This window comes from Podarcis bocagei (assembly GCF_964188305.1).
Source record: "Podarcis bocagei genome assembly, chromosome: 6".
Taxonomy (NCBI): domain Eukaryota; kingdom Metazoa; phylum Chordata; class Lepidosauria; order Squamata; family Lacertidae; genus Podarcis; species Podarcis bocagei.
Window position 1 is genome coordinate 101,325,025 of NC_138130.1, and position 27,983 is coordinate 101,353,007.

The 27,983-nt window shown below is 48.5% G+C and overlaps 1 protein-coding gene and 1 long non-coding RNA gene across 4 annotated transcripts in view; both read left to right on the forward strand.

The window, feature by feature from the left end:
• Positions 1–23,522, forward strand: part of P2RY6 (pyrimidinergic receptor P2Y6) — a 50,087-nt gene extending 26,565 nt beyond the window's left edge. The window contains exons 1-2 of one of the 3 annotated variants that reach the window (XM_081197447.1): positions 9,294–9,602; positions 21,464–23,522. In XM_081197447.1, the coding sequence (XP_081053573.1) occupies positions 9,343–9,602; positions 21,464–22,481 (1,278 nt within the window). In that variant the 5' untranslated portion in view covers positions 9,294–9,342 and the 3' untranslated portion in view covers positions 22,482–23,522. Of the gene's footprint in view, positions 1–9,293; positions 9,686–21,456 lie in introns of those variants that run through there. The other 2 variants (XM_081197445.1, XM_081197446.1) reach the window with 2 other exon arrangements.
• Positions 23–27,977, forward strand: LOC308588875. The gene is made up of 2 exons (XR_014008956.1): positions 23–367; positions 26,511–27,977. It is a non-coding gene; the product is annotated as an uncharacterized lncRNA (long non-coding RNA).
• The last annotated feature ends 6 nt before the right edge of the window (positions 27,978–27,983 follow it).

Below are 27,983 nucleotides of genomic sequence, written 5' to 3' on the forward strand. Positions count from 1 at the left end.
CTGCTGTCATTCATCCAGTTTGGCCCATAGCTGTCAACTTACAGATTTGAAAATAAGGGACCTGCAGCCTCACCTGTTCCAGGCACTCCAGTCTTCCTGTCCTCCTGCAGTCTGGTCAAACTCATGCTGGTAGCTTCGAGAACACTGTCCAACCAACTTTGTAACCAGAGAGAGGTTCAACTGAATAGAATCTGAATCACATGCACCACAAGGCCTATGGAGCCTCAAATTAAGATGGCTCCCCGGCCTGGCTTTGCACTGCAAAGTTTGCAGCAGCACGTGCAACAAAATGGCGTCCAGCATTCAAAACCCCCCTCAGCTTGCATTAACTAGCCACACACAAGGCATGCAAGCTCCACCCCCCCCAGTCGTTCTTAGACTTCTTTTTGGGTGAGCAACACAGCCAAGCAACACAGTTGGAGCCTCCCTTCTCCCTGGCCGGCAGGGAGGGAGGGAGAGGAGCTGCTTCCTTTGAAATTTAAGGGACATTTAAGGGACATCCATCAATAAGGGACAGCAGCGGGACATGGCGTTGGAATAAGGGACTGTCCCTTCAAATAAGGGACACTTGACAGCTATGGTTTGGCCATAAAACTTTTCAGGTTGTATGTTGATGGTAAAGATTTGTGCCAAAGGACTAAAAGACTTTATTCATTTGGTTCTGATAAGTAGGAGGCCAGGGCTTCTCTGGAAAGGAGCATTTGTGCAGCTGAAAAAGGGGAAATTCCATTTTCTATGCACAGCCAGAATGAAACTTAGCAGATCCTCTGGAGTCCAGAAATGGAAATGGTGTTCAATGTGTTTATGTGCAGAAAATGTGAACTTCCTCAATCTTCTTTGATGGGCCACTCCAGATGTCCTTTTTGTTATGCATTCACGATTCTTTATTTCATTTGTTGCAATTATATCCAAGCAGCTGAAGGTGGCATACACATGGTTCTTGCCCTCCTCATTTAACCACAATAACAACCCTTTGAGGTAGGTTAGGCTGAGAGGCCTGTTGTCTTTGTCCATGGAGTTTTCTTGGCAGGGATACTGGAGTGGCTTGCCGGTTCCTGCTCCAGGTGGATCACGTTTGGTCAAAACTCTCCGCTATGACCTGTCCATCTTGGGTGGCTCTGCACGGCATAGCTCATAGCTTCTCTGAGTTATTCAAGCCCCTTCGCCACGGCAAGGCAGTGATCCATGAAGGGGAAGAAATGGAGGCAGTGAGAGATTTTACTTTCTTGGGCTCCATGATCACTGCAGATGGTGACAGCAGCCATGAAATTAAAAGACGCCTGCTTCTTGGGAGAAAAGCAATGACAAACATAGACAGCGTCTTAAAAAGCAGAGACATCACCTTGCCAACAAAGGTCCGTATAGTTAAAGCTATGGTTTTCCCAGTAGTGATGTATGGAAGTGAGAGATGGACCATAAAGAAGGCTGATCGCCGAAGAATGGATGCTTTTGAATTCTGGTGCTGGAGGAAACTCTTGAGAGTCCCATGGACTGCAAGAAGATCAAACCTATCCATTCTGAAGGAAATCAGCCCTGAGAGCTCACTGGAAGGACAGATCCTGAAGCTGAGGCTCCAATACTTTGGCCACCTCATGAGAAGAGAAAACTCCCTGGGAAAGACCCTGATGTTGGGAAAGATGGAGGGCACAAGGAGAAGGGAACGACAGAGGACGAGATGGTTGGTCAATGTTCTTGAAGCTACCAGCATGAGTTTGACCAAACTGTGGGAGGGAGTGGAAGACAGGAGTGCCTGGTGTGCTCTGGTCCATGGGGTCACGAAGAGTCAGACACGACTAAACGACTAAACAACAACAAGGCTGAGAGGCAGTGACGGGCAGCGAGGTCACCCAGTGAGAAATTTGAACCCTGATCTCCCAGGTCCAAATCTTATACTCTAGCCCAGCGGTCAGCAAGGTTTACCTCGCCTGGGCCAGTTCACTCCAGTGGAGGTCCCTCCCTGGGCCAGATTGCATGCGTGTTCGCAATTTCCGGCGTCTGCGCAGACGTGATTTTTGGCATCTGTGCATGCGCAGACATGATTTCCGGCGCTGCGGAAGCAAGTCCCCACACTGCATTGCGCCGGTTCAGTGCAGCACAGGAGACTCACTCACCAGGCGGCTCGGTTTGGGGGTGGCTCGTGGGCCGGTTAAATGACCCCCGTGGGTGGCTTGTAGTCCATTGGCTTTAGGTTGCCGACCCCTGCTCTAGCCACTACCACCATACTGGTTCTCAGACTGCACTGGCTCTCTCAGGGATGATGTTGGGTGCTTATACACAAATCTTCTTGCTTTCTTGCCAATCCACGCAGCTTTCCGCCCCTCCAGGCAGCAATAATGGGTTATCATTCAAGAAGCGTTGCAAAACAAAAGTGGAATGGTGTGTGGATGACTCATTATAAATCCAGTGTGAATGCATTATTATTGCATTGATGACATGTTCCGTGCATATGTAATAGGGCTTCAATCTAAAAGTTCCACATTATATTTTCATTTTCAAAAAAATATCTGTGGCCTGAACCAGGGTTCACACATGTGTGGTGCAAGCAAGGGAGATAATGAGACAGTCATACTTTTAAAGTAACTTTAAAGTCACTTTTTGAGGGCTTCCCAGGATCATTGAGTTGGCCACTGTGAGAAAAGGGTGCTGGTTTAGAAAGGGCTCTGGCCTGATCCTGCAAAGCTTCTCATGCATTCTTAGCGTGCAGTTCGTCCCTGAGAGCACCTGGAATGTGGCGTTTTATTGTCAGGTACAATTCTGCCTATATGGTTTTGGAGGAAACTGAGTAAAGAAATTGGCTGTGTTGGCCAAACTCTGCCCTTGAACTCAGCAACCAGTGCAGCCCAAACACTTCCAGAATGCGCCCTCATACTTTACCCCAGGAAATATTTGTACGTCCTGACGTCATTGTTTGATCAGAGACTGAGAGGATCGAAGTTATGTGAACTTCTGGCAGGGGGCAAGGGCTGAAATTGTGAAACTGGCATTATCAGTGACAAATCCTCTGGTGCGCCCGGGATATACTGTATTTTTTGGTGTATAAGACACCCCCATGTATAAGACGCTCCCTATTTTGGGGGACTAAATTTAAAGAAAATGAGGAGAGATGGCCCAGCTGGCAAAGTGGGCAGCCGCTCCCCCTGAGCCACTGCAGATAGGAAGCTCCATAAAGCCCTAAACGGCCTCGGCCCAGTATACCTGAAGAAAGAAGAAGAAGCGTTTGGATTTGATATCCCGCCTTTCACTCCCCTTCAGGAGTCTCAAAGGGGCTCACATTCTCCGTTCCCTTCCTCCCCCACAACAAACACTCTGTGAGGTGAGTGGGGCTGAGAGACTTCAAAGAGGTGTGACTGGCCCAAGGTCACCCAGCAGCTGCATGTGGAGGAGTGGAGACACGAACCCGGTTCCCCAGATTACTTGACTACCGCTCTTAACCACTACACCACACTGGCTCTCCACCTCCATCGTTCTACCATCACTGAGGTCCAGCGGCGAGGGCCTTCTGGCGGTTCCCTCCCTGCAAGAAGCCAATTTACAGGGAACTAGGCAGAGGGCCTTCTCAGTGGTAGCACCCGCCCTGTGGAACACCCTCCCATCAGATGTCAAGGAAATAAGCAACTATCTGACTTTTACAAGACATCTGAAGGCAGCCCTGTTTAGGGAAGCTTTTAATGTTTAATAGGTTATTATATTTTAATATTCTGTTGGAAGCCGCCCAGAGTGGCTCAATAGCTTTGGGCAAAACAAAACAGACAACTTTTGGGTCTGGGCTTTTTGAAATACGGCATCCCTATCTGAGAGGTTTCCACTCTCGCTTTCCTCAGACTTCTCCTTACTGCTTCTTATGGAGAACATCAGCTTCCGTATATGAATCTATTATTCCGTGTGTGTGTGTGTGTGTGTGTGTGTGTGTGTGTGTGTCATAAAGGTAAAGGGACTCCTGACCCTTAGGTCCAGTCGTGGCCAACTCTGGGGTTGCGGCACTCATCTCACTTTATTGGCCGAGGGAGCCGGCGTACAGCTTCCAGGTCATGTGGCCAGCAGGACTAAGCCGCTTCTGGTGAACCAGAGCAGCGCACGGAAACGCTGTTTACCTTCCCGCCGGAGTGGTACCTATTTATCTACTTGCACTGGCATGCTTTTGAACTGCTAGGTTGGCAGGAGCAGGGACCGAGCAACGGGAGCTCACCCCGTGGCGGGGATTCGAACCGCCAACCTTCTGATCACAAGCCCTAGACTCTGTGGTTTAACCCTCGTACTCACTTCCAAACTGGAGATCATTTAAAGAAGCTTACGTAATGAGACTAAAACAGCAATACTACGGTAGCGCTAACTCTCAATTAAAGCTTACTTCTTATGTATCCTAGTATTCTTGCAGGGTTTGAAATGCTAAACTTTTGTACGGCTGCATTGATCTGTTGCATGATGGACTTGTCGTGGCCTTTGGCTCTAGAAGAATAAACTTTGACAGAAATGCAATAGCATGCAAACAAAAACCCCGGCATTTTAACTTGTGTGAGCTGCTAATTTTCTGCACAGTCTTTAGTGACGCTTTCACGTTGCATCGACAGCCCCGAAGAGGAAGTCAAGGTGTTTGGTTCTTGGAGGGGTTTTTCGAGAGCAAATCAGACTGTTTGCACCTGCATATTTGCACAGCTCACATCAAATATTGAAGGATCCAGGGCAATGCGCTTGACTGAGGAGAGGCTTTTGGGACGTTTGTTTAGGCCTTGCGCAGAAAGAAGAAAAGTCAGCGACAGATATGAGAAACTCAACAGCTTTGTCCTGTTGGTGTGGATAGCTTACCTAGCGCCAGAAGGAAACTAATGTACCACTTTTTTTAAAAAAAAAGATTTGCATGCACCAATTTATGTGTGCAGATGCAAATTTAGAAAAGTCTCCTCTAACTTGAGCAGAAATATATAACTCAGGTGGTAGAGAATGAGGCTTGTACTCTCAGGGTTGTGGGTTCGAGCCCCACACTGGGCAAAAAAAAAATCCTGCCTTGCAGGGTGTCAGGGAACTGACATCAGAGCATAGTGGAGAGGCGAGGATCCCAGATTCTGCAGGAGAGGGGACTGGTAAGGGAAGAGAGAGAACGTCTTCTGGGGAAAGAAGTCCAGGTGACACCAGGAAGAAGGGAGAGGCAGAGAGCAGTTCGGAGGGGAGGCTCCGAGACTCTTCCAGTGAAGTCAGTGGGGAGGGTGGAGGACCACCACTTGGCACGCCCACTCTGCGCAGAAGGCTTCTGCGCAGAGAGGCGAGGCGAAGGTTGTCCGTTAAGGAATTATTATGCTGGAGGAAATTTAGGAGACGCCCACTCACGGATTCTGCTAGCGACTGAGCAGCAGCGCAAAGGGCTGCTCAGTCAGGGAAAGACACAACCACCCCTAAGCAGTTTGGAAAGGCTGGAGGTTTACACACAAGCAACCCCATTTCCCGTGACACAGGGGGTTGGACTAAAAGACCTTCAGAGTCCCTTCCAGTTTTATGATTCTATAATACATCTCGCCATAATGGGGAAGGTTCTGATAGGTGACCCATGAACTTGCCTGATCTGCTGTCGAGGGGCTCACTGTTGACAGGCAACTTCAAGGCGTCTGATGGTCTCTCTCTCTCTTTTGAGTTCTTTATTTTTGGTGCAGATTTTACTGGGCTCCTCCAAGACAGTCCTTTGAAAATCAGACAAATTCATGGAGGAGCAGAATCAACCAGTGGCGACTAGCCAGGATTGCTGTGTTCTACTGCCCCTGTCAGAGGCAGAATGCGCCTGAATTGCTGGGAATTGACAAGTGGGAAGAGCACTTTTGTGCATGGATCCTGATGGCTGTGAGAGGTTTTTAATATTTTTAATGTTTTTAATATTCTGTTGGGAGCCACCCAGAGTGGCTGGGGAAACCCAGCCAGATGGGTGGGGTATAAATAATAAGTTGTTGTTGTTGTTGTTGTAAAGGTAAGTTAAAGGACCCCTGGATGGTTAAGTCCAGTCAAAGGCGACTATGGGGTTGCAGTGCTCATCTCGCTTTCAGGCCGAGGGAGCCGGTGTTTGTTCACAGACAGCTTTCCGGGTTATGTGGCCAGCAGGACTAAACCGCTTCTGGCACAATGGGACACAGTGACAGAAACCAGAGCGCACGTAAATGCCGTTTACCTTCCCGCTGCAGTGGTACCTATTTATCTACTTGCTTCTGACCTGCTAGGTTGGCAGGAGCTGGGACAGAGCAACGGGAGCTCACTCCGTCGCGGGGATTCGAACCGCTCACCTTCCGATCGGCAAGCCCAAGAGGCTCAGTGGTTTAGACCACAGCGCCACCCGTGTTCCCCATTGTGAGAACAGGATACTGGGCTACATGGACCATTGGCCTGATCCAGAAGGCTTTCGCTAGGTTTGTAAGTCTGCTGTGCCATCACAGCCAAAGGGAACCAAATCCTGCAACAATATCTTTATTAATATCAAACGACATTAGGATGCTCGGCTCAATACGCCCCCATTGCCCTGACCCAGCAGAGATCTTCTTAGCTTATTTTAACTCTTCATCTTTCCCGTGCCACGTTTTTTGGGAGAGAGCTCCCCAGGCAGCTTGCATGCACAGAGAAGGCACCAAATCTCATTCCAGTGAAACAGAACCACGAAAACAGTAGCCTGGAAACAATTTCACAGCCCAGTTTTGCAGCTCATATAAAACCAATTTGCACAACCAAGGAAAACCAATTTAAAACCAGCCACACTTTGTTAAATAGTCATGTATTCAGCCCAACATTTGGGATTAAAAGCGGCTGGCAATAAATGGATTTTAAAGGTCCCAACTTGAAGCCGTTACTGATGGGGGCCTAGCGTCTATCCATTAAGTGGGATATGGGGCCACCAGCAAGAAGCCCCCCCTCTGTGCATTTTGCTGTGCAAGAAGACTTCCTGTGCAAAGTTCAACGAAAGGAGCAGCAATCGCTCAGAGACATCTCGTTTTTGGATCTGACAAGAGTTTGTTCTCTGCGAGCGAGAGCTCGATCTAGATAACCATGTTCTGCCCTCGTCAGCTTGTAGAATTTCCTCCTCTCTCCCTCCCACAGCCTCTCATACATAATCTGTGTGGGGTCTTCTGCCAAACGCATCTTGGCAGCCCTTGCGTGTGTGTTTATGTGTGCGGCCTTTGTGGAGCAATTGTCGAAACATTTGCGAGGTTGTTGGAGGAGGGAGAAAGTTTGTTTGTGGTTTTGATCAAAGCCGCGCATTGTCCCAGATCAGTCTGACCGGGCCGTCACCTTCCACGTGATGCTGCGAACACGCCTGGAGAGATCCCAGTTGACATGTCTTGCAGGAAACAAGGGTCAAGTCGATTATCCCTTCTCCTTCCGCCCCCTCGGTGCTTTCTGGCTGCGAAAGCTTTCGAGCGTCAGCCATGGAAGATGCAGCGCTTTCCTGGTTCCCAGGCTCTCCTGGAGTTTCAAAGAGATCATAGAACGGTAGAGTTGGAAGGGACCCCTGAGGGTCATCTAGTCCAACCCCTGGAAATGCAGGAATCGCAGCTGAAGAATCCCTGACAGACGGCCATCCAACATCTGCTTCAAAACCTCCAAGGAAGGAGAGTCTACCACAGGGGTCAGCAAACTTTTTCAGCAGGGGGCCGGTCCACTGTCCCTCAGACCTTGTGGGGGGCCGGACTATATTTTGAAAAAAAAAATGAACAAATTCCTATGCCCCACAAATAACCAGAGATGCATTTTAAATAAAGGCATACATTCAACTCATGTAAAAACACGCTGATTCCCAGACCGTCCGCAGGCCAGATTGAGAAGGCGATTGGGCCGAATCCAGCCCCCGGGCCTTAGCTTGCCTACCCATGGTCTAGCACCTCCACTGTCTAACAGTTCTTACTGTCAGAAAGGCTCTTCTTGATATTTCATTGGAATCTCCTTTCTTGTAACTTGAATCGATTGATTTGGGTCCTGTCCTCTGCAGCAGCAGAAAACAACCTTGCTCCATCTATTATGTGACATCCCTTGAGATATTTGAAGATGGCTAGCCTATCTCCTCTCAGTCTCCTCTTTTCCAGTCTAAACATACCCAGCTCCTTCAACCATTCCTCATCAGGCTTGGTTTTCAGAGTCTTGGTTGCCCTCCTCTGCACACACATTCCAGCTTTTTAATGTGTGACATTTTAATGTATTTTTAATCTTTGTTGGGAGCTGCCCAGAGTGGCTGGGGAGGCCCAGCCAAATGGACGGGGTACAAATAAATTATTATTATTATTATTATTATTATTATTATTATTATTATATTTTAAAGATTTGCCTTGAGAGAGTCTTTAAACCTCTTTTGTTGACCACCAGCATTACATTTTCCATTTTTAAGTTTGGAATAGAGCAGTTGCTTTGGAAGACGATTATGCGCTCCCGAGCCTGGAAGTTCAGTGTAGCAGCCATGGCCCAAAGCTGCAGACAGTTCTGTTATCGCCGAATCTTTCTAAGGTCTATTTAAAGCATTTGCCAGAATCTGCAGCCTCCCTCCCTCTTTCTTGTTCAGCCCTTGTCAGGCAGATACACCCGCCGCCCAACAGTTCTTCTGCCAGCCATCTTCTGCCACTATTCCAGTGGTCTAAAAGGGGAGGCTGGTTGCAGCGAATCTAAGAAAGTAAAGAACTTCTGGGAAATGATATATAATGTGATGAAAAAGATGTTGAAATATACATTCTTTAAAAAACCAGAAGCATTTTTACTTGGTATTATAGGCCAAGACATTAATAGGCAAGATGTCAAACTGTTCTTATATGCAACAACAGCGGCAAGAGTATTGTTAGCCCAGAAATGGAAGCCAGAAGAAATTCCGACGAAAGAAGAATGGCAGACGAAATTAATGGACTATGCAGAATTGGACAAAATGACAGGAAGGATTCGAAACCTGCGGGACCAGAGATTTACAGAAGATTGGAAGAAGTATATGGATTATTTGAAGAGCAACTGCAATCAACAAATTGCAGTAGTAGGACTACAAGAAGTTTTGTAAGGAGAAATATACGAAGTGTTACAAAGTAGGAAAAGATAGAGATATTGGTCATGAGTTTGAAATGTAATGGGGAAAATAAGAAATGCATACTGAGAGACTAGATTGGAAAATTTTCAAGACAGGACTGATGGAAGTCAAAAAAACTGAATAGGATGTAAAAGCATGTTTAATTATTGTTGAAAATGGTATGTTAAAAAGCTAATAAAAAATTATATATATATAAAAGCGGAGGCTGGTTGCACTTCCTCCTATCGGAGGCCAGGCAGAGGTCCATCCTCCCAAAATCCTGCTCCCGGTTGCTGCCCGTGATAGTGCTTTTGTGCCAACCATCCCACAACACTAGGATGTGGTTACTGGACAGGTCAGATTTGCTGATCCTATCGCTCTTGCCTCGAGTTTCGTACGCTGCCACCCAGCCATCTGACATCCTCCTTCTGCTTCTACTGCTTCCTCTTGCTGCCTATATAGGGCATCCGCACAGAAGGACTTTCCGAGCCCGGGCACAGCAGGTGGAAAGGCAGCACAGGGGTGGGGGTTGCCGAGGCCACCTGAGCCGGTCCAGGAGAAAGAGGCTTTGTCCTGCAGCTACGCCAAAGGATTTGCAGTTGCGTGCACAGGCGTTTTGAAAAGCCACCCCTTTCGTGCGCCTCTCGCTCTCTGCGTGTGGCTAGACCTCCTGAAACAGAGGTGAGTGGCAGACTTGGGGTGGGTTGGCTGGAATTGTAGTAAAGGTTCCTTGGCACGTATCATACTCGTTTTTTAAAGCTAGGTTTAAGGATGAGTGACGATGGGCAGATTGGCTTCTCATTTTTCCACTCCAAAGTTCAGGTTCTCCGCACGTCCACATCAGTTTGCAGAAAAAGTAGTGAAAACCCTGAAAATTTACCTGCTAATTTCTCTCGATGTACATAGTTTTGAATGCAGTTTCACCCGATAGCATGTGATTTTGCAAATCAATTTTCTCTTCTCTTCTTAAAATTTTATATTCTTTGTTGAAAAATTGTTGCTGTCGTTTAGTCTTGTCCAACTCTTTGTGACTCCATGGACCAGAGCACGCCAGGCACTCCTGTTTTCCACTGCCTCCCGCAGTTTGGTCAAACTCATGTTGGTAGCTTCGAGAACACTGTCCCACCATCTCGTCCTCTGTCGTCCCCTTCTCCTTGTGCCCTCCATCTTTCCCAACATCAGGGTCTTTTCCAGGGAGTCTTCTCTTCTCATGAGGTGGCCAAAGTCTTGGAGCCTCAGCTTCAGGATCTGTCCTTCCAGTGAGCACTCAGGGCTGATTTCCTTAAGAATGGATACGTTTGATCTTCTTGCAGTCCATGGGACTCTCAAGAGTCTCCTCCAGCACCATAATTCAAAAGCATCCATTCTTCGGCGATCAGCCTTCTTTATGGTCCAGCTCTCACTTCCATACATCACTACTGGGAAAACCATAGCTTTGACTATACGGACCTTTGTTGGCAAGGTGATGTCTCTGCTTTTTTAAGATGCTGTCTAGTCTGTGATTCTATCCTTGACTAAATTTAATAAACGTATTAAGAGGTCAATGGGTGTGTTTGAGCTGAAAACTTCCTCTTAATATCTCTGTTTTGTGCACCCAGAACCGTTTTGCTTTTCTGCACTCCCATCGCAAAGGGGGAAAACTATTACCTTTTGCTGTTGCCCAAAACCAACACTTTCCCAGTGGTTTTTGGATCCCCCTGCCTGGAAACCTCTTCTTGTGTAATTTAAGCCCATGAGATGTGGCCCTGCCTTCTGGGCAGCAGAAAAACAAGCCTTTGCCTGCTTTGGTGCAACCTTCGGGCATTTGAAGAGGAATTTTAAGTCCCCGCTCTGAGCTCCATGTATTACACGTCCTCCTTTTTCCCTCTCCCTCTTCTGTTCTAATCCGAACGGTGCCCATTCAAAACCTGAACTTTCTGCCAACTTTACCTTTTGAAATCCGCTGGGGGTTAAGGTGCCCATTATACCAGGAGCGCTGGACCAGATTGGTTGGAGAGGCGAAGCAGTTTCTCAACCTTGCAGGTGCCCGGAGACAGCAGTGGGAGGAGAGAAAAGTGTCGCTTTCGCCTGAATTCAACACCCTGCAAACAATTCCACCGCAATTAAGCGCTGTGAAATTGTTGGAAAGGAGGAACGGTTCCTTTCGGTGCTGGCGACTTAACTGCCTTTCAGCCTTTGTAGAGTGTGAATGGGGTAACAAAAAGGTGTTGTGTGTCTGCCTACGTGACGCAGCGGCTCTCATTAGCCGCCACGCGCAGTTCGCGACCTTTGCCTGTGAAGGGCATTGCTCTTTGGGGCCGGCTCTGCCATTAGGCAGGAGAGTCACGTGCCTCAGGCGGTTGGATTGGGGTGTCACGAAAAGGCAGGAAATTGCTCGTTCTTTGGGGGATTTTTACGGGGATTTTCGGCTGTTGCGCACCTTGCCTCTTGGGTGGGTTGGTGGGCAGAGGGGGGCATTTGCTGTTCCGCCTCAGGCGGCAAACTATTTGGAGCTTGTTTTCAGCAGTCCATGGGGAGAGTGATATGAGGGGTGCTTCCAGACCCATTGAGGACCCCCAAGTAGCACAGGATGTATGTCTGTCATTCAGGAGTGCTGCCTTTCCCCCGTGACAGTGCGTGCCCGAGATCAGTGCTTTTTTTCTAGGGGGTTGCATGCTCCTAAACATTTTGCGAATCTTTGTAGTTTTTTTTCATTTACTGTATTTATTTCCCCCAGTTTGAACTATCAAATGGTGATTTTCTTGAATCAAAATGAGAGTACCTCTAAACTGGGAACTGCCGCTGAGACCACATAACACCGGTCTTGAAAGACCTACACTGGCCCCCAGTACGTTTCTGAGCACAATTCAAAGTGTTGGTGCTGACCTTGAAAGCCCTAAACGGCCTCGGTCCAGTACAGTGGTACCTCAGGTTCCTTACGCTTCAGGTTACACACTCCGCTAACCCAGAAATAGTGCTTCAGGTTAAGAACTTTGCTTCAGGATAAGAACAGAAATCAGACTCAGGTGGTGCAGCAGCAGCAGGAGGCCCCATTAGCTAAAGTGGTGCTTCAGTTTAAGAACACTTTCAGGTTAAGAACGGACCTCCGGAACGAATTAAGTTCTTAACCTGAGGTACCACTGTATACCTAAAGAAGCATCTGCACCTCCATCGTTCTGCCCAGACACTGAGGTCCAGCGCTGAGGGCCTTCTGGCGGTTCCCTCACTGCGAGAAGCCAAGTTACGGGGAACCAGGCAGAGGGCCTTCTTGGTGGTGGCACCTGCCCAGTGGAATGCCCTCCCATCAGATGTCAAAGTGAAGAACAACCACCAGACTTTTAGAAGACATCTGAAGGCAGCCCTGTTTAGGGAAGCTTTTAATGTTTAAAAGATTATTGTATTTTAATATTCTGTTGAAAGCCGCCCAGAGTGGCTGGGGAAACCCAGCCAGATGGGCGGGGTATAAATAATAAATTATTATTATTATTATTATTATTATTATTATTATTATTATTATTATTATTATTATTTAAAAAAGCACTGGCCGGGGCCAAGGGTGCCATGCAGAGTACACTGAAATTCGTGGGTGCCCGGCTCCTTCATGGGGAATTTTGTGGGTGCTTGGGCACCCAGGGCCCCAGGGAGTTGGCGCCTATGCTGTCGCTTCTGAGGAGGAACTCATCATGTGGATTTAGTCCCCCTGGCACTTTCAGATTTCAAACCTAAAAGATTCTGCGAGGATTGACTTGCGATAGGAAACTGGGGGGATCAATCTGCCACACGATTCCAGGGACCAGACCCCCCTACATCAATTTGATTTGATTTATTACAGTTCATAGAGCCATAGAACTGTAGAGTTGGAAGGGCCCCTGAGGGCTATCTAGTCCAACCCCCTGCAATGCAGGGATCTTTTGCCCCACATGGTTCTCGAACTCATAACCCTGAAATTAAGAGTCTCAGGCACTCCTGACTGAGCCATCAAGTTTTCTACGCTGCTTTTCATTTAGGCAAAGCCCCAAAGCGGCTTACAAACAATAACCAATAATAATATGATAGAACGTAATAGGTAAAGGTAAAGGGACCCCTGACCATTAGGTCCAGTCGTGACCAACTCTGGGGCTGCGGCATTCCTCTTGCTTTACTGGCCGAGGGAGCCGGTGTACAGCTTCCGGGTCATGTGCCCAGCATGACTAAGCTGCTTCTGGCGAACCAGAGTAGCGCACGGAAATGCCGTTTACCTTCCCGCCAGAGTGGTTCCTATTTATCTACTTGCACTTTGACGTGCTTTCGAACTGCTAGGTTGGGAGGAGCAGGGACCGAGCAACGGGAGCTCACCCCGTCACGGGGATTCGAACCACCAACCTTCTGATCGGCAAGTCCTAGGCTCTGTGGTTTAACCCAATAGAGCATCGCAAAAGCAGCACAAATCACATAGAGTAATTAACAAATTGATGGTGGAACAATGGCTGTCGAGTGTCCCTCGATTATTATCTGTGAGATGTCATAGAATTGCAGAGTTGGAAGGGACCCTGAGGATAATAATAATAATAATAATAATAATAATAATAATAATAATAATAATAATAATAATAATAATAATTTATTTTTATACCCTGCCCATCTGGCTGGACTTCCCCAGGCACTCTGGGTGGCTCATTTAGTTCAGCTGCCATTCTATGGTTTTGTGAGTTAAGAACTATGTAGAAACCTTTTAAAAATATTTGAAATTAGAGTTAAAAGAGATGAAACTCATCAACTGGATAGGCTTGCCCAACTAAAATGTTTTAAGCAGGTGCAAAAACGAGTACAGGCAGGGAGTTCCAAAGTTTCGTTGCCACCATGCTAAAAGAAGGATTTCTTACAAGTGCGGTTATTTGACAAATAGACTGCGGTGGAATCTACACACCTGTTCAAAACATTGTGGAAATGCTTTTTTTCACCACCTGGTGTCACAAATATATATTGCACTTTGCAACACATTCAAAGTGTTTCATTTGCAGCTGTATTGCTGAGTCCTGTATCTCTTTTGACCAGACCATGGGTAGGCAAACTAAGGCCCGGGGGCCAGATCCAATCCACTTGCCTTCTAAATCCGGCTCCCAGATGGTCTGGTAATCAGCGTGTTTTTACATGAGTAGAATGTGCCCTTTTATTTAAAATGCATCTCTGGGTTATTTGCGGGGCCTGCCTGGTGTTTTTACATGAGTAGAATGTGTGCTTTCATTTAAAATGGGTTATTTGTGGGGCATCGGAATTTGTTCATTCCCCCTCCCCAGAAAATATAGTCCGGCCCCCCCACAAGGTCTGAGGGACAGTGGACTGGCCTCCTGCTGAAAAAGTTTGCTGACTCCTGGACCAAATACCTGACCCTAGATCAGGGGTCTGCAACCTTTAAGACAAAAAGAGCCACTTGGACCCGTTTCCGAAGAAAAAACAACAACTGGGAGCCGCAAAACCATTGCAACATTTAAAACAAATATATCTCCGGAGCCACGATCTGAGAGCGGGCGGGAAGGTGACGTCGGGACGGTGCGTGACTAACGCACGCACCGCCCCCATGCGACATCACAGCCAGTACAGCGCCCGCCACAGTGAGGAGTGTTCGGGCGCACAATGCGCCTCCTCCCCTCGCTAGTATCTGCCCCGGAGCCGCAGCAAAGATGTAAAAGAGCCACATGCGGCTCCGGAGCCGCGGGTTGCAGACCCCAGCCCTAGATTGATTTTTGTTATCCTTCCTAACCCCAATAAAATAAAAAACGACGGGAACAAAAAATGCAGTTCCTCAGATGCTGTAGCATTAAAAAGAGTTTGAAATCTGCTGCCCAGGAGGAGCATTTGAGAGAGGCATGTGGCTTTTTGGCTGCTTCCTCCTCCCTAAATGTGTCAGCAAATTGCCACAGGCGATGAATGCAAGCATTCTCCTGCATCCTCCTGCAAGCAACCCCGCCAGGGACACTTCAGAGCGAAACTTGTGCAAAAGGAGGAAGCGGTTGGTGTGTCAATTTTGGGTGAAAGTGATTCATGGGCACTGGCGAGGGGGAACGGCCTCCTACCCTTTGCTGCTGAAACCACAATGTTGCTTGAACGAAAAGGGGCAGAGGAATTAGACCGGCCCTGGGTTCAGGAGGCTGCCTGCCTTCTTATTTTTAGGTTTCAAGTTGCAGATTCCGAGCCAACTATAGGTAAGTGTGGGGGGGGGGCAAAGTCATAGCTCGGGGGTGAGGCATCCTCTTGGCATGCGCAAGGTTATCTCCCGCTTGGACTACTGCAATGCGCTCTATGTGGGGCTACCTTTGAAGGTGACCCGGAAACTACAACTAATCCAGAATGCGGCAACTAGACTGGGAACTGGGAGCATAGCTGTCAACTTTCCCCTTTTCTTGCGAGGAATCCTATTCGGAATAAGGGAATTTCCCTTTAAAAAAGGGAAACGTTGACAGCTATGACTGGGAGCGGCCATCGAGACCACATAACACCGGTCTTGAAAGACCTACACTGGCTTTCAGTACGTTTCCAAGCTCAGTTCAAAGTGTTGGTGCTGACCTTGAAAGCCCTAAACGGCCTCGGCCCAGTAGACCTGAAGGAGCGTCTCCACCCCCATCATTCAGCCCAGACACTGAGGTCCAGCTCCGAGGGCCTTCTGGTGGTTCCCTCCCTGTGAGAAGTGAGGTTACAGGGAACCATGCAGAGGGCCTTCTCGGTGGTGGCGCCTGCCCTGTGGAACGCCCTCCCACTAGATGTCAAGGAAATAAACAACTATCTGACTTTTAGAAGGCATCTGAAGGCAGCCCTGTTTAGGGAAGCTTTTTATGTTTGATGCATTACTGTATTTTAATATTTTGTTGGAAGCCGCCCAGAGTGGCTGGGGAAGCCCAGCCAGATGGGCGGGGTATAAGTAATAAATTATTATTATTATTATTATTATTATTATTATTATTATTATTATTATTATTATTATTATTAATTTCCTGAGTTTGATACTTGACATCACCAGGCAGGGATGGGAACATTCACTGTCTGAAACTCCAACACAGCCACTGACGGCCAGTGTAGACAGAGAGACAAATAGTTTGACCTGTTTACCGTATTTTTCACTCTATAAGACACACCAGACCATAAGACGTGCCTAGTTTTTGGAGGAGGAAACAAGAAAATAAATATTCTGAATCTCAGAGGCCAGAACAACAGGAGGGATTCCTGCACAGCGAAAGCAGCGATCCCTTTTGCTGTTCTGGCTTCTGGGATAGCTGCACAGCCTGCATTCGCTCCGTAAGACGCACACACATTTCCCCTTACTTTTTAGGAGGGAAAAAGTGAGTCTTATAGAGCAAAAAATACGGTATATTCTCTGCCTTGGAGGCAGATTCGGGATCAACCCCTGGTCTTGCCAGGTAGGGCTGGGGATGTCCCCTGCCTGAAACCGCTGGTGATCCACTGCCAGTCCGTGAAGGCTGTACTGATCTAGGTGGAACCATCGGTCAGAGTCGGCAGAATGGAGCTCTCTATTAAGCTGGTTCCTTGTAAACCTCAAAGGTTTCTGCGTAAGGCTGACACACAGAACCCTCGTGCCTGAGGATTTTCTCTCCCAGTACTTTCCCCAGGAAAACCTGCATTTTTAACCCTGAACCGGAGCAAACGGCAACTGCGTTTTCCGCCGGCTGCCAGCTGTTAAAAAAACAACAGCAGCAAATGGGTTTTCCTGGGGAAAAGAAAAAAGATCAGACACAGAACTTTAAAACATGGAGTTGTGGCTGGAAAGCGCGGCACAACAGGAAGTCTGGAGGAGCCCTGTGTGTGTGTACTTGTGTCTAATCGCAGGATTTAGGTGGGAGGATTTGGAGCAGGCAAAAGAAAGCTCCTCTTCTCACAGCACATCGTTAAGCTGTGGAACTGATTTCTGCAGGAGGCAGTGATGGCCACCAGCCTAGATAGCGTTAGAATAATAATAATAATAAACAACTAAGTTTGTTCTGGGTATAAGATTTCATGTGCATGCACACTTCTTCAGATACTTTTATTCACATGTGGTTTTGTGCATGCACACAAAAGCTTATACCCAGAACAAACTCTGTTGGTCTCTAAGGTGCTACTGGACAATTATTATTATTATTTTACTGCCTCAGACCAACACGGCTACCTACCTGAATCTATAATGATGATGATGATTATGATGATGATGATGATGATATTTATACCCCGCCCATCTGGCTGGGTTTCCCCAGCCACTCTGGGCAGCTCCCAACAGAATATTAAACAGAATAAAACTTCAAACATTAAAAGCTTCCCTACACCGGGCTGCCTTCAGATGTCTTCTAAAAGTCTGGTAGTTGTTTATTTCCTTGACAATCTGGTGGGAGGGCGTTCCACAGGGCAGGCGCCACCACTGAGAAGGCCCAATTCATGCAGGAGATGAGAGCTTTTCCTGCTTCGGCAGTCCTTAGGATATAGTGCCTCCTCCTAAAAGCCTTTGCCTTCTGCTCTGTCCTTTGTGCAAGTCTTTAGCGCCTGCATACGCTCAACTGCTTTCTTCCTGCTGTTGGTGCCAGAGCAAAGAGATAAGATGCAGGAGGTTGAGCAAAGGGTGCCAAAAGCCATGTGTGTCTAGCCTGGCTGCAGGTCGGCCGGTGGACTAGCACAAGCAGTGTTACGGAAAAGGAGCAATGCAGCAGCGAGCTGGCAGCTGGAAAGCAAAACATAATGGGAATGTTGGGGACTGTTTCCGTGGGAAACAAAGGGGCAGTCTTTTCACAGTGCAAAGCACCGGAATTAGCTCACAGTAATATGAGCTGGACAGGAAGTATGGGAGGAGTTTGTCTCTCTGCTGTTGGAGTTTGAAGAGAGCAGACGTGTTTCTCTGTAACGCTGCAAAGACAGAAATAAAGGCATGTAAATACATTTCTGTCTATCTCTTTCCCCTGCCCCTGGAGGGGCAGGAAAGAGTGGTGTGTTCTCCTTGCGCATGAGGAGGATCGCCGATCGCGACCTTGCCTGGGTCTTGCCGGGAATGCAGACAGGGAGGTCAACTAGGAGATCAAGCCGGGTGCCTGGAGTGTGGCCAGTTTCTCCTGAGGGAAGGCTTGAAATCTGACAAGCAGTGCCGTTTCAAAATGCCAACCTCTCTGCAAAAGACAACTTCCCCGACCTCTTTGCATCTTCCAGCTTCAAAAAAAGAATTAAAGGAAGCCAGAGGCCTGTGGTGGAGAAGATGTCTGGCTTTTCCTGCCCATTGGAACTTCTCATTTGGGTTGTGGTGAGCTGATATCGGATGGTCTCGCTGCGGATGGTTTTGGTGGGTGGGGAGGGCGGGAGATGTTGGAGCAAGGAACAGAAATGTGTAAAAATGTGCAAGGCAGTAAGAGAACCGGCTTTCCTGGAAAGCCACTTCTGCCCTTCGGAGGAGGTGGGCTTCACGGCCCCTCCATGTGCACGGTGGGTGGAGGCCAGCCCCCATGCGATTGGGGAGGATTCCCAGCTGTGTCACCCCCCGGCTGGCCAATTGGTCGGCTCAGGGGGCGTGGCCTGCCCTATAAAGGCAGGAAGTGGCTGGGGATCTCCCTCTTTGCTGCACATCAGCTGTTCGTTTTTCCCACCGTCCCACCCTATAAGGTTTTTGTTCCTTGACCTTGCTATGGACCTTGGTTGGTCGCCATTGAGGGGCCTGGTAGGAATTTTTTCCACTTGGCAAATTGGCACCAGCCACTTGATTTTCGCCTACCACATAGCAAATCATCACAACTTTCTGGGTATTGGCGGTTAGGCATTGGGACAGTCCCGTAGATGGAAAATAGGGAGGTAACGCCATCACCTGCCCCACATATTGAAGGGTAGTCCGATAAAGGATTCCGGGGTGTGTGGCCCTGTCCGAAGCCTGGGGAGGTGAGGGCCTAAGGCACGCCCCCTATTGGTGACCCCGGGGGAGTTCCTAGTTGATGTGCATCAGCAGGATTCCCCCTACTGGTAGTTAACCCTTCCTGGACTTCAAGCGGATGGGCTGAAGTTGGATATACAGTGGTACCTCGGGATGTGAACGGGATCCGTTCTGGAGCCCCGTTCGCATCCTGAATGGAACGTAAGATGCAACGGTGCGTCTGCGCATACACAGGTCACGTTTTGCCGCGCCTGACATCACTTTGAGAGTCTGTGCATGTGCGAGCGGCGAAACCAGGAAGTAACATGCTCCATTACTTCCGGGTTGCCGCGAAGCACAACCCGAAAGCACTCAACCTGAAGCACATTCAACCTGAGGTATGACTTTAGTCGGTTAGGACCAATGCCTAAGCCAATACCGCTCATCACCTGTAACCAATAAAGTTGTGGCCTTTTTCAGCCCATTAACCTTAATAATTGTGACATGCATCATAATTTCCACGGGGGGGAGGACTCGGCATGCAAACCCATGTGCCTTGCATGCTGCTGGGCTCCGTCGTTTGCCGAAGGTGTTAGGGATCGCTTTCCTTTTGGAGTTCTGTTCCTTCAGGGTAGCATCAGTGCCGCCATAAGAGACAGAAGAAGCGCCCTGGGACTTTATGGTCAAGGATTAGGGTAAGAAACCCAGTAAATAATGTTGGTGGTGATGCTGGGGACTTTTTGTGTTGATTAAGTGGACTTCTGGCCACCCAGCTGTAGTTTTTTCTAGAGGGCCCGCAGGGAACACTAAAGGTTTCAGCCTAGGAAACGATTTGAGTTTTAGATGAGTCAGTATGGCATGTGGGCAAGCGCCAGGATTTGCACTGAGTTCGGAGCTCAGCCTTTGAAGAGTCTCACCTTCCTTTTCTTTCTCTAAAAAAAAGCACTCCCTTCTGAGAGCCACATGCCAGTGCTAGGAAAGGTGGTGTGCCAACAACAGGGGGATAGGTCCCTGCCCCAATGAGCTTCCAATCTGAAATTGCAAGCTCCTTTGGGACAAAGGGCAGGATAGAAATGTAATGATGAAATGAAGTAAATTTGACACAAGAGAAGGTGGCAGACAGGGGAAGGAGACAGAGGTAGTGAGTAAACTAGAAGAATATGCACACACACACACACACCCCTGCAGTTACATGTACTTAGGCGTACTTGCAGTGTTTTTTGGGGTTGTATTTTAATATTACTAAATGACATCCTTTTTGCATGACCTGTAATTGTAAGAATGTGCAGGCTTTTGAATGCTGCTTCAGTCAATTCAGTCAACGTATTCTGGCATTTAATTACTTTTTAACAAATACATTGCATATGGATTTAGCTTTTTGCATTTGATCTGTGTTGCAAGCCTCTTCAAGTCCCGGCCTGGGGAAAAGGCGGGATATAAATAAATGGATGGGGTTGTGAATGCATCACTCTGTAGCAGGAGCAGCTCAGATGCAGCCGCAGCACAAATTTGATCTCTAGCGCCCCCCCCCCCACTTGCCTGTTTATCGCCCGGACTTTATCTCCCTGTGTGTCACACGGGTGCCATCTGCTGGCAAGCGAAAGTTAAACCAGGAGATGCGTTTCCCAATTGCAACAGGTCTGACTAGGTTTTATTTTTACAGGGACCAGCCTCCACTGAAATAAACATGTATTAGAATCCAAGAATCCTAGAATTGTAGAGTTGGAAGGAACTATGAGGATCAACTAGTGCAGGCATAGGCAGGCTCGGCCCTCCAGATGTTTTGGGACTACAACTCCCATCATCCCCAGCTAACAGGACCAGTGGTCGGGGATGATGGGAATTGTCCCAAAACACCTGGAGGGCTGAGTTTGCACCCAATGTGATGATGATGATGATGATGATGATGATGATGATGATAATATTTATACCCCGCCTTCCCCAGCCAAGACCGGGCTCAGGGCAGCTAACACCAAATACGTATAAAAACAATTGATTGAAATACAGCTTAAAATACAAGATTAAAATACAACATTAAAACATTAAAATATCAGAATGTAGCCTCATTTCAGTGGAAACTCAAAAACTTTTTTGGGGATAATGTAAATTGACTGTTAATTGGGAAATGTATTACGGTAATTTGTGTGTTTTTAATATCTAGCTATCTATATATGAATGAAATAATTTTTATTTTACAAGTGTACATTACCAAATACATATCCATATTTAGAGATTTCTCCGGCTCCCATGGGTCCTGTTATCAACCTTTTCCACTGTATATTATTTCAAGTTTTACGTCTCTCCATTTTGTCCATAGTAGTAATTTCTACATTACAAGTGTTATTGCAATCCTGCTAATGTTTTCATCTGCCTGCAGTGGTCTCTCAAGTAAATTGTAATTTTTTCCCATTCTTGATTAAAGTTTTGGTCTTCTTGGTCCCTGAGCTTGCCGGCCATTTCAGCATAGTCCAATGGCTTGATTTGCCATATTCCTCTCTGCTGGGGACTTTGTCTTCTTTCCATCTCTGGGCCAGTAATATTCGTGAACTTATCAATATTTTTACTAAGGAATCTTTTGCCCAGCACGGGGCTCAAACATCTGACCCTCTTTCTGCCTTGCCCACAGATCCTAGCTGCCTCGAGGACAACCCAGGGCTCCATCCAAGCCCAGGAGCTTACGGCATGGATAACCTGACCTCTGCTGCCAGCAAGGACTCGTGCACCTACCACGAGGAGTTCAAGCAGATCCTGCTGCCCGTGGTCTACTCGGTGGTCTTCGTCCTGGGGCTGCCCTTGAACTTCATCGTCATCGCCCAGATCTGGCTGTCGCGCAAGTCTCTGACGCGGACCACCATCTACATGCTGAACCTGGCGGTAGCTGACCTCCTCTACGTCTGCTCCCTGCCTCTCCTCATCTACAACTACTCCCAGAAGGACTACTGGCCTTTCGGGGACTTCACCTGCCGGTTCGTGCGCTTCCAGTTCTACACCAACCTGCACGGCAGCATCCTCTTCCTCACCTGCATCAGTATCCAGCGCTACCTGGGCATCTGCCACCCGCTCTCCACCTGGCACAAGAAGAGGGGCAAAGGCTTCACCTGGATGGTCTGTGGGGTCGTGTGGTTCCTGGTGGTCGCCCAGTGCCTGCCCACCTTTGTCTTCGCCGCCACCGGGATCCAGAGGAACCGGACTGTCTGCTATGACCTGAGCCCGCCGGACCGCTCTGCCAGCTACTTCCCTTACGGGATCACCTTGACGGTCACGGGCTTCCTGATCCCCTTCGTCTCGATCTTGGGCTGCTACTGCTGCATGACCAAGATCTTGTGCCAGAAGGATGAGATGATTGGGCTGGCCGTCCGCAAGAAGAAGGACAAGGCCATACGGATGATCATCATCGTGGTCCTGGTCTTCGCCATCAGCTTCTTCCCCTTCCACCTCACCAAGACGCTCTACCTGATCATCCGCTCCATCCCCGAAGTGCCCTGCCTCACCCGGCAAGCCTTCGCCATCGTCTACAAGTGCACCCGGCCGTTCGCCAGCATGAACAGCGTCCTCGACCCCATCCTCTTCTACTTCACGCAGCGCAAGTTTCGCGAGAGCACCCGGCACTTGCTGGATAAAGTCAGCTCCAAGTGGAAGCACGACTCGTGAGGAAGCGTCTGTGATCCTGTGCCAAGGGAGGGTTGGCGACGTCCCGTCTGCGCGGCACCGGGCGCCAGAGGGAGAGCTCGGCCTAGCGCGGCTTCAGAGGCCTAACTCTGGTTGCCATGCCAACCCTGTTGGAAGGCCTTGGGAGAATGTCACTGGGCGAACAACGGACCGCAGGGATGCTCTGCTCTCTCCCTTGCCTTAGGGCTGCAAGGATTCACTCCTGCTGGTTTGGGAGATATCTGCTGCCTGTGGCCGGCGCCAATGGTCCTTCGTACCGCCATGCACCCAGAATTGAGTGGCGGAAGAACAGGAGAAATATGACTGGCTTAAAGTCAGGGACATTGAAGCCACCTTCTCCCAAGTCACTCTGCCCGTCCACCTGGCTGTCTTGTCTACCCGGACTGGCAGCAGATCCCCAGGGTTTTTTGGCTGGAGCCGTACCTGGAAATCACAGAATTGTAGAACTGGATGGGACCCCCAAAGGCCCTCTAGTCCAACCCCCTGCAATGCAAGAATAAACAAGATGCCATTGGAGACTGAACTTGAGACCATGCTGAGCAGATGTTCTGCCGCTGGGCTATGTCAGCTGAAGGAGAGAGGATCCTAAGAGAGGAGATATTTAATGAGATATTCCAGATGGACTGAATGGGCTCTGGGTGACCGGGAGTGGGTGGGTGGGGTTATCGCTTAATTGTTTAAAGCCTTTGGGGGTCACTCAGGCCTTGTTCAAGAAACAGTATTATTACCTTTTCACGGAGAAGGAAGTCCTAGTCTTTCAGATCCCTTCTGAAATCAGGGGGTTCCAAGCATGAGCTGTGAACAGATCCTTTGACGACAGATCTCCAACCGGACAACGAACATCAGCAAATAAATGCAAACCCCCCAAGTTGCTGCGATGAACTGAGAAATGGGGCGTTGTCCCGTCCGGCGAGTCCTCCATCGCCACGTTTCTCTGAAGGGACCCCGTTGAAAAACCACCAGTGTTGATTGATTTCTTGTCATTTCTTTCAGAAGATGTAATAAATTTCAGGCTTGGAACCTTGGAACTTAATATGTTCCAGCTCCTGACTGAGCAACAGTTGTGTGGGAACCTCCTTGTGAGCCTTACGAGAGAGTTGTGCGGCGGAATTGGCCTTCGGAAGAATGCCTGCTTTCTCTTTTTCTTGCTTACCCATAAATCAAGCAAGTTCCTAGTCCTCATGAAATCCACGGTGCCTCTGAATAGCGGGTGCTGGGAATCACAAGCGGGGAGAGTGTTGCTGAGCTCATGTTTTGCTTGTGGGCTACTCATAAGCGTCTGGTCGGTCCCTGTGAGACCAGGCTGCTGGAGTCAACACAGTAGGAAGCGTGGTGTAGTGGTTAGAGAGACGATAATAACTGGGGGGCCCTGGGTTCAAATCCCCGCTTGGTACTGCAGGCACTTTTCCTCTCACCCCAATGCACCTCACAGGGTTGTTTGTGAGGCCATCACAAGCCAGGTTGAAGGGGGGGGGAACTCTCCACACTATTCTGAGCCCTTTCAAGGAAAAGTAGGATAAAAATGTAGGCATTTCCGCGCGTGCATCTTTCCATTCAGGCACATCAAAGCCATCGTCGCCGTTTAAAGACATATTTCAGCCAAGCAAAAGGCCAGCTAGGTGCTTGACCCGAGGGAGCCTTTCTAGCAGCAGAAAGTGGTGCCTATGGCACGGGGCAAATCTGAGATTTTCCACCCCCAGCCAATTTGCTTTGCCCCAGTGCCCTGGCTCAGTTTACCTGTCTGCTCTTTTGCACGCTGGTTTCACCTGTGCCTAGGGACGCGGGTGGCGCTGTGGGTTAAACCACAGAGCCTAGGGCTTGCCGATCAGAAGGTTGGCGGTTCAAATCCCCGCGACGGGGTGAGCTCCCGTTGCTCGGTCCCAGCTCCTGCCCACCTAGCAGTTCGAAATCACCTCAAAGTGAAAGTAGATAAATAGGTACCACTCTGGCGGGAAGGTAAACGGCGTTTCCGTGCGCTGCTCTGGTTTGCCAGAAGCGGCTTAGTCATGCTGGCCACATGACCCGGAAGCTGCCTCGGCCAGTAAAGCGAGATGAGTGCCACAACCCCAGAGTCGTCCGCGACTGGACCTAATGGTCAGGGGTCCCTTTATCTTTACCTTTACCTAGTTGTTAGGACGCGGGTGGTGCTGTGGGTTAAACTACAGAGCCTAGGACTTGTCGATCAGAAGGTCGGCGGTTCGAATCCCTGCGACAGGGTAAGCTCCCATTGCTCGGTCCCTACTCCTGCCAACCTAGCAGTTCGAAAACACATCAAAGTGTAAGTAGATAAATAGATACTGCTCCAGCGGGAAGGTAAACGGCGTTTCTGTGCACTGCTCTGGTTTGCCAGAAGCGGCTTAGTCATGCTGGCCACATGACCCGGAAGCTGTATGCCGGCTCCCTCGGCCAATAAAGCGAGATGAGCACCGCAACCCCAGTCGGTCACGACTGGACCTAATGGTCAGCGGTCCCTTTACCTTTACTTCACCTGGGCCAGGAGGACTCCTTGCAAGATCCAGCCACTTAAGGACCGATGTGGTTCTTTCTTCCTGGCAAACCTGCATGTGTTTCCCAAACCCAGCAGCACCAGGAAAAGTGCCATTCATGGCAGCCCCATGGTAGCCAGTGTGGGGTGGTGCTTGGAGTGTCAGACTAGGACCTGAGAGAGCAGGGTTCGAATCCAGGGGGAACCATATACACCACCTTGAGCTTCTTGGAGAAGAAGGTAGGATATGCGGTAAATGGAAATAATAAACAAACAAGCAACCCACCCACCGCAGCCAATCTTCCCATATGTATTTTTCTCTGCCCTTTGCTTTCAACTACTATTTCATTCCTTGTCCAAATGCATGTGGAACAAGTGTTACCTGCAACAAAATGTTGCAGCGCTTCTCCCCTGCCCCCCAGCAGGAAATGGTTCCCCCCCCCAATTTTTTTAATTCATTTTCCAAAATTTTTAAACAAACAAACATACATACATCTTAATTGTACTTAATCCAATCTTAGTAACATTATTAAGTGACTTCCTCAAATCTCCCTGGGTGAATTTCAGTGTATATCATTGTAACAGTTTTCCAAAACCAATTTTCTCATAAAATTAACTTACTCACTTAACATCTTTCTTTCTTTTCATTTTAACTTTAAACATGTTATTCTCTAACATTACATATTTAAATCCTAAGCCTATCTGGTGTTTGCAAGTTTTTCCAATTAAGTTATTTTAACATATTTAACTAAATAGTCTTTGAATTTCATCCATTCCTCCTGGTTCTCCTCCTCCTTCTGGTCGCGGATTCTTCCGGTCAGGTCGGCTAGCTCCAAAAAGTCCATCATCTACATCTGCCATTCCTCCACTGTTGGGACTTCTTGTGTTTTCCAATTCTTAGCTAACAAAATTCTAGCTGCGGTTGTGGCACACAAAAACAGTCTAACATCTTTCTTGGGCAATTCCAAACCTGTTATTCCAAGAAGAAAGGCCTCTGGTTTCTTAATAAATGTATATTTCAACATTTTCCCCCAATTCATTATAAATCTTCTCCCAGAAGTCTTTCACCTGGGGCAGGCCCACCACATATGATAAAAAGTACCTTCTTTTTCTTTACATTTCCAACATAAATTATCACTATTATGAGATATCTTTGCCAATTTTACAGGAGTTAAGTACCACCCAGCAGGAAGTGTTGCAGCTTCCGCTAGGCAATTCAGTCCCTCCTCCTGAGGTACTGCAGGTTGTGGAGCATAGCTGTCAACTTACAGATTTGAAAATAAGGGACCAGCAGCCTCAAAAGTAAGGGATCAGCAGCCAAAATAAGGGATTTTCTGGGCACAGGTATGTTCAACTTTTGAGCCCCTCCGAGCCAAAGGCAGAAAGCCCAGCCAGCAGCCAAACGAAGCCTCAAGCCTCAAGGAAAACCACCGTCACCTCTCTGCTGGGAAGCGCTGAGCAAAGGCGAGTCCCCAAGCAACGCGGCCGATTTGATCAGCACAAGGCATGCAAGCTCCACCCCCCAGTCGTTCTTAGACTCCTTATTGGGTGAGCAACACAGCCAAGCAACACAGTTGGAGCCTCCCTCCTCCCTGGCCGGCAGGGAGGGAGGGAGAGGAGCTGCTTCCTTTGAAACTCGGAAAATTTAAGGGACATCATCAATAAGGGACAGCAGCGAGACATGGTGCTGGGATAAGGGACTGTCCCGCCAAATAAGGGACGCTTGACAACTATGTTGTGGAGCACCTTTTTCATCTCAACAGCCGCAAATCCTTCTGAGCAACCTTACAGGATCCACATTCCAGGAATGGGTGAAGCCGGAAGCAAAGTGGGGTGGGGGGCAAGATAGCCGATATGATTTTGACCTCTTATATTCCAGACTTTCTTCTCCACACATACACAAAACATCCATCTCCCAGGCAAGCAAGAATTCATCAGAGTTGGAGGACGCATTTGAAAATCGGGCAGAGACATTAATAGGAGAAGCAAAGCAGTGATTGGGCTGGGTGCGGCTGGGGAGGGGGGGTGTAGCCTGAGGAGAGTCCCCGGGGCCAGGTGAAGAGGGCTGGAGGGCCACATTCAGGAGCGAGAAAGCAGCAAATCGCACTGTGCAAGTAGGAGTTAACTCCTTATTAGCAAGAACACAATCTGCACAGACTGAGTGGAGTGTCAGGCCTAATGGACACAGCAGTTCATCCCCGGTAGGCCTGGGTCACCCATGGGTCAGTTGCCAAGACTGAAAGTCCCCTCCACCCCACAGCCATCCAAGTCCTCTTCAAGCAATCAGAGACTGCGACTGCATGTAGCTAACCTCTTCTCCGCTCTTTGCATGCCTCTTCTAGTACTGGGAGACCAGGAGGGAAGAGGAGTGTGTTGCAGCAGGAGGGAGAGACACCTAGGACTCTTCACCAGCGGGACTCATCTCTTCCTCTTGGCCTGCTTCCACTTCTGTACTTCTCTGCCACAGAATCTCCCCGCTCACGAAGCCCTGTTCCCTTTCCATCTTCTGACACCTCTTCCTCCCAGTCCTTTCCCTTTCTGTACCTACTGTGCTTGTTCAAGGCTCGCTGGGCCCATGGCTGCTGTTGTGATTTTTCATTTCAGAAATCCAGATCTTGGGGGGCTGCCCTGTGCCTGTCGACACCTCTCTCTCGCTTTTCACCCCCCGAGTTTCAGAGTAAGCGACGCTTTGCTTTCCAAACGGTCTCTGTACCCATGTAGGTGAATTTGAATGCTGCAAAATATCACGCCTCCCTTTGCAAGATGTTCCCAGTATTTACTTTTTTCCTTTCATGCTTCATCTCTATAAATAACTAGCTGTCTCGCTTAAATTTTTCCCCTCCTGTGTGTCCTTGCTGTTTGCTGTTGTGGGTTGAGGATTTGTGAATGCCTTTGAGAATGTCTTTGTAAGCTCCGTGGGGCAGGGAACGGTGTTTGTATAACTTCCTTTGGTCCTCTCTAAATAAAGAGAGTTCTCCTGCCTGCACCTCTCACATGTT